The sequence below is a fragment of the Corylus avellana genome, chromosome 9 (assembly GCF_965113065.1).
Source record: "Corylus avellana chromosome 9, dhCorAvel1.hap1.2, whole genome shotgun sequence".
NCBI lineage: Eukaryota > Viridiplantae > Streptophyta > Magnoliopsida > Fagales > Betulaceae > Corylus > Corylus avellana.
Window position 1 is genome coordinate 18,888,080 of NC_142498.1, and position 13,119 is coordinate 18,901,198.

The 13,119-nt window shown below is 36.2% G+C and overlaps 2 protein-coding genes across 2 annotated transcripts; both read right to left on the minus strand.

The window, feature by feature from the left end:
* Positions 1–1,306: 1,306 nt before the first annotated feature.
* On the minus strand, positions 1,307–9,301 carry LOC132190352 (pyridoxin (pyrodoxamine) 5'-phosphate oxidase). The gene is made up of 14 exons (XM_059605322.2): positions 9,008–9,301; positions 8,717–8,899; positions 8,589–8,627; positions 8,334–8,501; positions 8,148–8,253; positions 7,589–7,755; positions 7,233–7,475; positions 6,968–7,056; positions 5,994–6,044; positions 5,803–5,893; positions 3,562–3,666; positions 2,519–2,589; positions 2,105–2,200; positions 1,307–1,541 (listed from the first exon to the last, which is right to left on the minus strand). The coding sequence occupies exons 1-14, from the start codon at positions 9,149–9,151 to the stop codon at positions 1,475–1,477; spliced, it is 1,620 nt and encodes a 539-aa protein (XP_059461305.2). The 5' UTR covers positions 9,152–9,301; the 3' UTR covers positions 1,307–1,474.
* Positions 9,302–11,431: 2,130 nt separating this feature from the next.
* Positions 11,432–12,884, minus strand: LOC132189645 (uncharacterized). Its single transcript, XM_059604395.2, has 6 exons — positions 12,636–12,884; positions 12,440–12,538; positions 12,289–12,330; positions 12,062–12,191; positions 11,768–11,869; positions 11,432–11,681 (listed from the first exon to the last, which is right to left on the minus strand). Exons 1-6 carry the CDS (start codon positions 12,855–12,857, stop codon positions 11,608–11,610), a joined length of 669 nt encoding a protein of 222 aa, XP_059460378.2. The 5' UTR covers positions 12,858–12,884; the 3' UTR covers positions 11,432–11,607.
* Positions 12,885–13,119: the final 235 nt, after the last annotated feature.

Here is a 13,119-nt window from a genome sequence, read left to right on the forward strand (position 1 = left end):
GGATAGCTCCAACTCCAAGCATCAAAGGGGAGGGGGGGTTGAATGAGTTATGTGTTTTTCCAGGGTCAATGGTCTTTTTGCATACAAGTGATGACGGGGATCGAACAGCTTTGCCCACTTGTGGGATATTAAAAAATCAGGGGCTCCAAAGGGATTAATGGGTCATATGCAAAGGGCCTTTTTAGATGCATGATTTGAAAGAGAGAGGGGGGGAATCTGCTAATCATTTCTCCTTTAGAACTAAAAAAATTCCGCCATATCTACTTCTTTGGGGGGGAGGGGGAAGGGGATTAGGGGAAGGTGTACCAACAGAGTGTTTGAATTTTCTCTCAACGCATCTGAAAAATCTTTTTATTTTTCCACTCATTGAGAAGGAAGACCACCATTACAAAAAGAAAGTGGGTGGTCACCTACCATCAACTTGCCTTTCAGAAAAAGAAATAATAAAAAAAAGAAGAAGAAGAAAAAAAAAAGGAAAAAAAAGTAGTGTTTCAGGTTTGAGCTTGAGCTTGAGCTTGAGCTGGTCAAAGAACCTTGAAAAGATTTTCCAGATTTTTTCAATGGTGGAGCCCGTTTTGGTCATGATTGACATCCCCTTTCAACATAGCCCATCTTAATATCTAGAACCATCCATAAAGGAAACATCCAAGCTTGAAAAGAAGGCTACACCAACTACTATTGGAAGTTACACTTACCCGTCTCTATCCATCGTACAATTTGCAATGCCCTTACCATTCTAATCTATCCTTAAATCTGACCGGATAGAGGATATATGAGCATTTTGCGCGACTATTTTAAAACCCACGGCGGCTTGACCCACGGCCAAGTGCGAGTCTACACAAATTCAACACTATTTTTTAAGTTAAGGCTATAGTTGTAATTTTAAAAATTTATGAAAAATTGATGGTCATTTTTACATAACATGTGGGTCGCGTTATGTGCTCGTCATCTAACTTTATGAAAATTATTGATGGAGGGAGACATTGCAACTCCATTGATAAATTGCTAAGAGACGTTACAAATTTATTACATTATTAACGAAATTGGCAGATTGGGAGGAAACATTGCAAATTGCTTGGTGGAATGAGGGGACTAAATATAATTTTCCCTTAATAAGGAGAATCCATTTCTGTTATGCCCGTGAATATGATTATGTTCATTTCACTTCTATTTTATGGTCAGGATTTAAGGTTTGTCGTATCTTAGTGCAGATGATGTCACTTGATAAATATATTAGCATACCATTCAAAAAGTTCAAATAATATGGCATCATTTATACCGTTAGATGCAATAATACTAAATCATGACAATTAAATAGCTCAGCTTTATCTCAAATAAAATTGTATCAGATTTCAGATTACGCATAAAAATTTATAACTCTTGGATATAAATGTGCCCTCACAATGCCATAATAACATTGCAAACTTGCAACAAATAACCTAGAGTTGCTTCACAACGAAGATTTAAGTTATACTCATGGAGCCAACCGCTCAATTTCCCACACTCGTCCTCCATTGATCTCCCGTGGAGAGTACTGCAACCTGTCAAGAAGATATAATTGTGATAATGATGAGCACAAATTATGTGACATCTTTCAAAATATGTGAACACAAATTTCTAATGCAATTTGTGCTTGAACGACCACAAACATGAGTTCCCCATGTCAAAGATAGACAAGCAAGCAGTAAATAGGGCATGAAACAGATATAATGATTGGAATCCATGAAGATTCAGCCCAAATGTTCTGCAGAAACCTGGATTTCAGCCAAACACTACTGCCCTCACGAATCGCATTTCAGATCACTCAATCTGGAATGTAAGATCAACACAACAATGGAAAGCAAGGAATGGGAGAATCAGCGAATTTATTCACGGGTTCTGGAGATTCAAGACAAACCCAACTGGGATTTTTGAATTTACACCATAGGCCCAACGAAATTCTATTTGAACCTCTACAAAAGGTTCAAGCCCAGGATATATGAACCCCTAAATTTAACTGAATTTGGCCCAAACCAGCTTCATTCATTCATCACAGGCCAACCACAGAAATAGTAGCAAGAAAAATGGAACAAAAAACGCGTTTCATAAATGGGATGAAAACCACCTGTCATGCAAGCGAGACCGCTGTCCTTGCCAAAACTCAAACAGCTCTGGTTTAAGCCTGTATCCTCCCCAGTTTTTAGGTTTTGGAATCCAACTTCTGCAGAGGCAAAACAAGAAAAATTTTATATCAAATTTCTCCGTGGTATATATATTTATATAAGATAGTTATCTTTTGGGTGTGGGTGGGTGGGAATAAGTACTTAATATTCTTTGACATTTGTGATTATTAGCTTATAAAGGTCTAATACATGGAAGGTTTGGAAGAAATGTAAAATTATTACGAAAATTGTACTTATGGTCCACAGCCAAGGGACAATCATATCTCACCCTTCTTCAGCTTCCCCCCCCCCCCCCCCCCCCCCCCAAAAAAAAAAAAAAAAAACACACCACATAAAGAAAAGAGAATAAAGCTTACCCATCAGAAAATTTTTCCTCCAGTTCTTTATATTCTTGGTGCAGAACATGCCGTCCAGGCACTACAGTACTCTGAAGATAGCAAGGTAATGATATCATACATCTATAAAAATATGTTATTGATAACCCCAGAAAATAAATCTCAGTTCAGAAGAAAAAGGGCAGAATAGGAAAATATTCTGATCCTTAAAGATGCTAAAGTTTCTCAAAACAACTTCCTTCCACCCCAATTTAATTACTCGGAAATTCTCACAACATTACCTCCTTAGCCCACTTATTATTTTTTCTTTTTTATTAATAAGTTACACGTGCATTCAGCAAATATGGACCATGACTTTACCTTTCACCCTATTCTTACAGGAAGAGGAGGTGATATTTGAAATTTTTACAACAACACTTCCTTAACCCACTTATATTTCCTCTCATTAGATTTATTTTCTATTTTTATATATTTTTTTCATGTTGGTTTTAGCTTTAGGGCATGTTTGAGATTGTGTTTGAGGGTCCTAAGAGTGATTTTAACACTCAAAACATTTGTTTGAAGAAAAAATTGCTTGTTTGGTAAAAAAATTAAAAGTGATTTTAAGGGTTCAGAAAGCCTAAAAATGACCAAAACAAGCTTTTGAAACTTTTGCCCAAAAGCTCTTTTTTACTTAAAAGCTCTATTTCTCAAACGCAATCCCAAATAAACTCTTAATTAATTTAAGATTCCTACTAACCATTGTAACATTGGAATAATCCTAAAATTCAACTAACATAAAAAGGAAAAAAGAAGAAACAGATTAACATAAGAAAAAATCACAACAAAAGAAGAATTATGCTACAATTTGTGGATAGTCTCTACTGCTCATAAAAGGTTTGCTAGAACTTTTTTTTACCACATATTATTGTATATAACTGAAATATTAAAAGCGTCTAGAATTACAGCAAAATATCTGCAAGAAACACTTTTTAGAAAAGAATAAATAAAATAAGACTTTGCACATGCTTTGTGTGTACAGAAAGGCTAGTATTCAATAATCATAAAAACATAGTGAAACAAACCTGCTTGCTGACTATTGCTCCAATCTGACTTCCTCGAGGACGGCTATGAAAATACTGCTCAGATTCCTCATCAGAAACTTTCTCCACAGATCCTTCAATCCTCACCTAGAAATCAAAATTAATGTTAAATTTGGTTTCATCGAGGAAGACTGATAATGAATTGTGTGTGTTTAGTGCAAAAGTTAATTAAGTTACCCTTTTTTATGGCAATTTTAGATTGAAAAATGGCAGCTTGGTAAAGATTAGGTTACCTCGTCTAAAGATCTAGCAGACTTTACTGAACTACAATGTTCTTTCAGAATGCCAAAACAGATTTACATCACCATAAGGATTTACTATGGAATTTCAAACATTAACTAATTGCAAAAGAGCAGATTTTACAATGCAGTGACCTCACAAAATACCTTAGATGATGAGAAACAAATTCCATAGCATACCGCCACAACCACTTTCCCAAAAGAGCTTGATTGAATTGAATCAAATTTCTAATTCCCAACCCACTTGATTTTATTGGAGTGCAAATCCTTTCCCAATTCACTAAGTGAAATTTGAACTCATCCCCAATACCACCCCATAGAAAATCCCTTTAAAGTGCAAATCCTTGCACAATTCACTATTTATAATTTTTCTTTTTCTTTTTATATTTTTTTACATTTTTTATTAAAAGGGATACGTGTCATCTTTTGAATGGATATGACGTGGCAACAATGTTAAAAATTTAACAGAAGGTGGATGGAAGGATCTCTTTCATAATGGTTATAACCTTAGAGAGTAAATTTATAACTTTTGAACCTTAGGAACCGATTTGATAATACCTCAGGGACCAGTAGTCATATCCAAGTTCTTTCAGTAGAATCTTCAACCACAATAATTCCCATACCCCATGGGTCATGGCTCGGAATTCAGCTTATGCAATAAATCTAGCAACTAAGAATTGTTTCTTATTACGCCAAGTAACTAGATTTCCTCCCGCAATAGTGCAATATCCTGAAGTGGATCTACAATCCGTGACTAACCCAACCCAATCTGCATTTGTACAAGCTTCTACTTTCAGGCGATCATGTCGGGCAAACAACAACGCTTTCCTTCGTGAAGATTTCAAATCTCGAAGTATTCTGTAAACTGCTTTCATATGAGATTCCCAAGGTGAATGTACAAATTGACTCACTACACTGATTACATAGGCAATGTCCAGATGAGTGTGCGACAAATATATTGACCTACCAACCAATTGATGGTATCCACCTTTATCCACCAAAGAACTCTCATCACTTTCTTCTATATTTTTATTATGCTCTACTGGAGTCTCAACAAGGTTCATCCACTATAATCATATTCCTAATATATATAATATATAGATTACTTCTATACGATAGAAATAAAACTTTTGCAGGATCCATGTATCTACTCCAATCATAGCTATTTGTTTTGTACCATTATGGAAGAAGATTCGGCCTAGCATCTTCAACTCCAACCTGGAGGCTAGCACTTCCAGACTTCGTCGGACCTCCATTCTGAACCTTCAAAACAGCCTCAATGACTCCCATTTGCAATGAACCAGAGACAATGACATGGTAGCCATCCGCTAACGGAACGAACCCCATACCCCCCTTTTGATCCTTAGCTCTATACCTTTGCTGGCTGGTTGTCCCACAGGGACTACTCCTTCTGTTCTTTATTGTTGGATGGGCAAGAACAAGGTTAGACTGTCTTTGTGCAGTGAAACCTACTATTGATGGTCTTTAAGTTTTGAATCTACTGGATTGTCAACAATCTTACAACCAAGCATCCTTGTTTCCTTGAGTAGATCAAGAACATATTTTCGCTGGGAGAGGAATATACCGTGTCTCGATCTTGCTACTTCAATACCCAAAAAATATTTTAAATAAGTTAACTATGTCATACTTGTTTGACAGTACATTCCAAAAATAGGGGTCATATTTCAAGACCTGAGGACTTTCTTCAAACACTATCAGTCTATTTCCAAGTGGCTCAAGAGGATTATAGGATGCATGATTCCAGGTCAATTCATTACTCTACTGATTTCCAGCATCATGTTAACGTAATTCTAATTTTTGCATAATAATCCAGTTTATCAAATTTCTAAGCAAGATAAGAATTCTCAAAATTGTTTTAAACTGATGATAGTGTACCACCAGTCCCAAAAGCCTAGCCTAAGCTATGGGAAGCGAGAAATTTAATCATGTAATTCTTATTCTAACAACTCAGAAGTGCAGTTACCTGTCGATTAAGACCATCCCAATAGAAAAGCAGTGATGCATTGGGATTATCAGATAATTCACGTGCCTTTCGACTTTCATAATTGGTGTACCTGCGTATAGTAACAGCAGTAAGATAAGAAAAAACAATCATTTGCAGGAAAACATTGTCAACTGTATGTAATACCACAACAGTTAGAGATTAGTACAAACCAGACAAAACCATCCCTATCAACTCCTTTTAGCAACACCATTCGTGATGACCTATAGCAGAAAGTAAGATGACTTAGAATGAGTAAGAATAGGTCAAAAAGTTCCATATAGATGAATTCAACATTCATATAAATGTTCAAAATGAGACAATGGGCATGAAACTTGCTTATTTTCATCAAATCCCCATCCGTTTCTTTGAAGAAACCCAAGACGAAAGGCAATATGTATGTTCTGAATGCAGCCCCTCCACCAAATCATCATAAAATGAGTAAAAAGGTTACACAAGAGGAGACTATATATATACAAGCAGCAGACAAATCGAGCCATTTTTTCACTAAATTTGGGGGAAGTTTTGAAGGTTCAACACCAGTCTCCTTCATTTTAAAGGCCCAAAACCAACCCCTGAGTGAAAATACTAACTGGCTGTGGTGCATAAGTGCATACTGGGCTTCCCCCTATTTAGGAAGGGTGCTTTTTCTGTTATCCTCTGTATAAAAGAACCTAAATAAGGAAAATATAGAACAGAAATGGTAGAATAATGAATGGTGGCAGCTGACTCAACCAAGTCACGCATTACAACAAGATAGATTATTTCTTGATCTGTGCAAATATGTTGAATTAGAATGGCAATGATTGTCGAATTTGACAAAGTTTACAACATTAAGACTTCGATTCCCATGTGAGTCAAATTTCAACAGGCTCACAGGGTACTTAGTTAGAAGAATTATTGTGCATGTATTAATATCAATAGAACAAGCCAAAACAGCAAAGGAGTGAATCCTGATATCTGTGCAGATATGTCGAATTAGAATGGCAACGAATACCGAATTTGACACATTTAAATCTTTAAAGTATTAAGATTTAGGTTTTCATGTAAGTCAATGTCCAGAAGGGTGACAAGGTACTTGTAAGAATTATCAAGCATATATTAATATCAAGAATCAAGCCAAATTAGCGACGGAAGTGAATCTTACGGTTTTCCGTCCTTCCCAGCGGTTGACAATGCCATAGCATTTGGTTCCCTCAAGCCAGCAGCCACGGCATCATCAAACCATTTGCGAAACTGCAAGAAAGCTAACAGCTTATTTCTGATGTGACTGATGGATTGTACAATTGATTGTGACAAATCATGCAAAAATGTCTGTTCTTATGTATAAACCTTAAAATTAATTATTCAGCTCAAAAGCATCAAGAAAATAAATATATGAACCCAGATTAATGCTTTACTAGAGCTAATACCTGATCAATGGGATCAGCATCCACCTGGTCCTCACGGAATTCTGGAGAAATATAGTTTTCTCTGAGTGCTGATATATCAATTTTTGAAGGCTTCCCTATTCGGACGCACATTGAAGTGCCAGGATATGGTGGAAGACGAAGCTTATATTTTTCTGCAACAGATGGTGGGACAAATCTACCACCTAGAAAGTGGAGTGGGCCACAAAACTTCTTTGCACACAACTTTGGAGCAGTTAAAGAAACCTAGAAAAATACCAAAGTTGCATTTCTTTATTATTCAATATGTAAGTTCGTGTAATTCACTAAGAACATTTTGATGCATGTTTGCCTAATTGAGATTTCTATCAGAAACATACCAACATGTCAGGTTTAATGCCTTCACCATCAATGTCTCCTTCTTCGACATGCCACCCAGATGGAATGTCTATAGAGACAATAACAGGGAATTTTTGACGTGCTTGGTCATAATGTCGTAAAGAAATCAGTCTTTGTATTAGATCATCAAAAGGCGGCCTTGGGGTACCTAACCAATTAAAAAAAGTACTTGAGTTTGAAAACGCACAACACTATATGAGTAGGTTCCAATCAGACAGCAACCCTACCATCAGCCCAAGATCATTGACATAATGGAGCCTTAAACTATCAAAGAAGAAATGTAATGGTGACAACACAATGTTGAGCTTTGTTTGCAGATGCGCTATATACTTTTGAAACACTTAGGAATAAGTCTAAAATTCATAAGATTTTCTAGTTCTAAATAACATCCATACGACAAGAACAAACCATAAAAGCTAAAATACTAGCAATGAAGAGTATACTGGCCTATAGTAGACATTAACACATAAAATCAACAACCACTTAAAATAAAACGACTGATTACCATGTACTTATCAAAAAAAAAAAACGACTGATTACCATGGAATGAGAACCCAAACATTGCATCTACTAGAATATCAAAATCCTTTGACAAGTCCAAAGGCAGATCTTCCACTGACAAGAAAGGAACTGAAAGCGATTCCAGCTACAAAAGTACTAAATCAAATAAGATAAATTCCGACCAACCCAAAATTCAAAAATAAAAAGAAGGGGCACTATCTAAACCTGAGTAACCAAACCAGAATAAAGAGGCTTCGGAGTGCGCTTGGGATAACAAACAAAGGGTTTGTAACCAAAGTGATGCAGATGACGAGCAGCCACAAGACCATCGCCACCGTTGTTCCCAGGACCGCAAATAGCGAGAACACGGTTGTACTCACTTGCTTTGTAAGCCTGTCCAAAACAGACACAAATATTTTTGACCATTTTCACACAGAAAAGCAAAGCATCAATGCAAGCCTTGAATTCCTACAACACTACCTCTGCTATGGATGTGGCCACGCTCAAACCAGCCAATTCCTAATTGCACGAACGAAAACGATTCTCAGGAAAAAACAATACACAAAAGAAAAAAGAATTTGGAAAATCAATCGGTGATTAAGAACGACCATAAGCTGATCGACGCTAAACCCGAGAGGACCCATGAGGGTCTCATCGATCTCGGCGGCTTCTCGCTGCGTCAGGTACGATATAGAGTCCGCCGGGCTTTGAGCCACTTTGTCTCCCATTCCTCCACTTCCCTTCGAACAAAAAGCACGAATTGCAGGACCCGGAATTGGAAAGCGAAAACCCTGACCAGCAAGTGGGTTGGCAACAATTGTCAGTTACAGTGATTCAAAGCTTATGAGAGAGCGAGAGAGAGAGAGAGAGGGGGGGGGGGGGGGGGGGGGGGGGCTTACCGGGAAGAGTGTGGCGAGAGGATTGTGGAGAGAGCAAGAAGGTTTGTGAACGTTGGAGGGGTTAAAAATGGGAGGAAGCGAGTGTGGAGTGAGTGAAAGGCATGTCATTCTTGTTCGGCTTTTGCATACCAACGACCGCCACATTCTTGAACGCAGCGTTTGGTTTGGGTGTTTTGCATCTCTCCAAAATGGTTGTTGCTGTTTTTGGTTTCTTGGATTGTGTTTGGAAATGGTTGATGATGGAAACGCAAATGGGCGAGTTTGTCTGGGTCCTGGTTTTGTACGCGGCCTCTATCACCGTTCGCAGTAGCTACCGTCATCTTAAGCTGCAATTTGTCCACGTAAATAAGTTTGAGAGTTTCATCTTAATTTTAAATTAAATATTTATGTTTAATTTTATATCTAAATCCTTCGTGATGATTCTCTGATAACAAAAAGCAACAAACTTCAAGATTATTATTGTTATTATTATAAATAAAAATCTAGCGAAAAAAAATTATAAAACTAGTCCAACATCATGATTTTATTGTGCTGCAATATTGAGACACGTGTCCTTTACAAGAAAAAATTTTAAAAATATATATTAAAATAGAAAGACAAAAAAGAAAACTTCACTTCCCGTATTAATTGGGTAATTTTTTTTTTTTTTTTTTTAACATGTCTGCACAAGAGGGGGATGAGATTCGAACTAGTGACTTCTGTTTCATTAAGCATGGTCACAGTCGATTGAACTACCTTTTGAGGACGCTTTGTTATTAATTGAGTAATTTTAGAAGGCCTACTTGTGTCATACTAGAATGATGTGACTATTAAAATCATTCTTTGATCAAAATTTACTAATGATCGATCACAAGCCCAATGATGATTTTAATAGCCACATCATTCTTAATAAGACATAAGTAGGCCTTATAGAATTACTCTTATTAATTGTTTTGCAATTGTAATTTTCAAGTTTAAAAAATTTATAATGTCGGTATTTTATGTGTCAATTCTTTTTTTATTTTATCCCTTTATTGTTAAAATGTCCAATATATATATATATATATATATATATATATATATAACAAAGTGAAAATTTAAAAATGCCTTGCACTAATCCACGGCTTCACTATTTTTTCTTTTATTATTATTATTATTATTATTTTTTCCAAATTTTCACTTTAACAAGACGAAGGGCATTTAGACAAAATGATTAAAAGTTTAATTTATCTTCTTTTCTTTTTCTTTTTCTTTTTCTTTTTTCCTTTTAACTGGATAACATTCTTGTAGACGTTTCACTCTTGGGCAATCATAATGATTCATGCATAATGTTTTTCTCTCATATATATATATATATATATATATATATATATATATATATATATATATATATATATTTCTAAGCCAATTACAAACAAAGGAAATGATTATACATGGGATTGAGAATCATTTCAAACACAAAGTTGATAGTGGTCTACTTGGCAAGATGATGTGCACCAAATACAATCTTAAAAATGTCAAAGTTTCAATTACAGATCATAAATGATAGGAGCAGAGGACCAATCTAAAAGATGAAAAAGGCTTATTAATAACCATAATTGTAACGAAAGAGTCACCTTCCATTAATTTAGAACAGCTATCAAATAGGGTGATATATCTACTCCCGTTGAAGCTGCCATAGCTTCCCTTTTATTAATATTTGAGAATTCAACTTTTTGGTGAAGGCCACAAAGTTGCCCTCTCGTTTAGGAAGTCAGAAAATAAGTGTCGTTCATCTAAGGTTACACAAGTTACTAAAAGACGAGTGCCCCTTTGTATGGATTGGCTGCTGTTTGACAGTTTAGACGATTATGAATTTTAGAAGAAGTGCCGTTTGGATCTTGAAAAGGCCATTTTTGTAAATGATGATAATAAAAGATGTCGAAAAGGCCCTTTTGGATTGCTTAATGTAGAAATTGAGTAGTGATTTTTAGCACACCAGCGTGTTTAAACAGTAAACTCATCAGTGTTAAAATATTATTATTATTATTTTATTATTTAAACATGATTTTAATAATATTAAGCACGCCGGTCTACAAAAAATCATGCTCGTAGAAATTTTCTCCCATTCAAAATAAAAAGTCAATGTGGGTTTTGCTATATGAATTTGGACTTTGGAGGAAATTTTTTTCTAACTTATTTTAATAAGTGGTAAGTGTCATCTCTCACATGTTTTATTTAATAATCATTTATTGTCATTCTATTAACTTATGAATCTCAACAATCATTTTTTGTGTCCTTGCCATATATATATATATAATGAATCAATTTATTGCAAACATTTGAAGTTAAAAACAGGTTATCAGCCTTCAAAAAAAAAAAAAAAAAAAAAGATATTGACACATAATTATTATTTTTATTTTTATTTTTTTTAAAAAAATTAGTTCAGTCTCATTCATTGATAAACGAGCATAAAGCTCAAATAACACAGCAAAAGTTCGAAAACAACCATTGTCAAAACTACGAGATTACAAGCATAAAAAATGACGTTACATGACACAGAATTAATCCCTAAACACGTTGAATGAAACACATATTATTTTCTAATGCCAGAAAAATATCCTCGTATAAGCATCTAGCCGTTACTCTTCTTTGTCGGACAACATCCTTTGAATCCTCTCAACGAAGCTCTCCACAGTTTGCAAACTCTTTTCATCTGAAATATAAAAAACAGAAATTTACATCCTCACGCTAGCGTACAAGAATTATAAAGAGAGAGATAGAGAGAGACACGTAGATTACCAAGTCTGGGTATTGTATGGCCTTTGGGATGATGAATCACTACGGAGTCTACGCAAGATTCCAGGAGCTCCTTTCCATATGGCTTCAAGAAATCCGTCTCTCCTGAAACAATGCATTTCTCTATTGGTTGGTTTTACTATCATCAAGCTTAGCCGGTTAATCAAATTATGTGAGGGTTTAAAACTTTCATTAATTTTTTAAAAAAATTAAATTAAATAGGATATATATATATAGATTAAGAAACAACCAACGTTAGTTCCAACAAGAAAACAAACAAACAAACAACGAGAGTACCTAAAAAGTGGAGGGACGGGCATTGAATGGGTGAGGAGTATGCATTCTCAGCCACCGATGATGCTTTCAACTTGGCGCCTCCGATAACGATGAGAAATTTAATCTTAGGAACCTTCGTGAGCGCCACGCCCTGCAATAATTCGACCAAAACCAAAAGCACCGACTTAGCCGACCAAATCATATCTCAATTTTACCCGTTAACCAATCAACTGTTTACACGTACGTACCTTGGCTTGCAGCCCCGGCAGCCCAGCCGACAATATAGCCCCCTGCGAATCGCCGACGAATTGTAGATGAAATGAAATCCAAATTAAAATGATTTTCGAATTACTTGTTGAATTTTTGGAATTTCATTTTTAAACAATGTGAATAAGTTACCTGAGAGAAACCAAGGAGGCCATCAAATGGTCCGTGCTTAATCATGAAATCCTCGATGAACGCAAGACACTCATCGAAGTTCGTGTATTCTGTAAATTCCTGTTAGAAATTAGCAAGCTTCTTCAGGGCTAAGAGATAATTGCTTTGCTTGTCAAGAAATGGAAATCAAGGAAACAAGAAAGAGGTAAAAACTGACCTTGTTGAACTGGAACCATTCGTAATAAGGAGGATCGAAAATTCCTTCGACGTCGGATTTGCCTTGGGACGGAAAAGGACCATCGGCAAAGACGAGATCGATTTTTTGTAGCACGGATTCCGGCCACTTCCCCAGCTGTTTCTTGAGAATCTCTCCGCTTGTTCTGAATCCGTGAAGGCATAGAAACCTCGGCTTCCTCACAATCTCACCTTCGCTTCCCATCTTTCTTTCTTTCTTCCTTTTTTTTTGTTTTTTTTTTTTTAGGTAAATTTGTTTCTTGAGAGGTCCTCTCGGTTCCCACAAGAATGCGGGAGGGTGAGGGGGGTTTTGGCGCAATTTAAAGCGTTATTAGTGACGCGCCGATTGGGACCCACTGCCCACCTGTCACGTAGACCTCTCTCAAAGAGGCAATCGATTGAGATTCGAAACGGCGGCGTTTGAGAGATGAACAGGTGACCAAAAGTGCACACGCGCGCACAGGAGT

Coding starts and splice junctions, on each gene's coding strand:
- LOC132189645 (XM_059604395.2), bottom strand. CDS start 12,857: ATGGGAAGCGAAGGTGAGATTGTGAGGAAGCCGAGGTTTCTATGCCTT. Junction 12,539..12,635: donor AATGGTTCCAGTTCAACAAG/GTCAGTTTTTAC, acceptor AATTTCTAACAG/GAATTTACAGAATACACGAA. Junction 12,192..12,288: donor TGCCGGGGCTGCAAGCCAAG/GTACGTACGTGT, acceptor GAATTATTGCAG/GGCGTGGCGCTCACGAAGGT.
- LOC132190352 (XM_059605322.2), bottom strand. CDS start 9,151: ATGTGGCGGTCGTTGGTATGCAAAAGCCGAACAAGAATGACATGCCTT. Junction 8,254..8,333: donor ATTCTGGTTTGGTTACTCAG/GTTTAGATAGTG, acceptor GTACTTTTGTAG/CTGGAATCGCTTTCAGTTCC. Junction 7,057..7,232: donor ATGCTGATCCCATTGATCAG/GTATTAGCTCTA, acceptor GCTTTCTTGCAG/TTTCGCAAATGGTTTGATGA.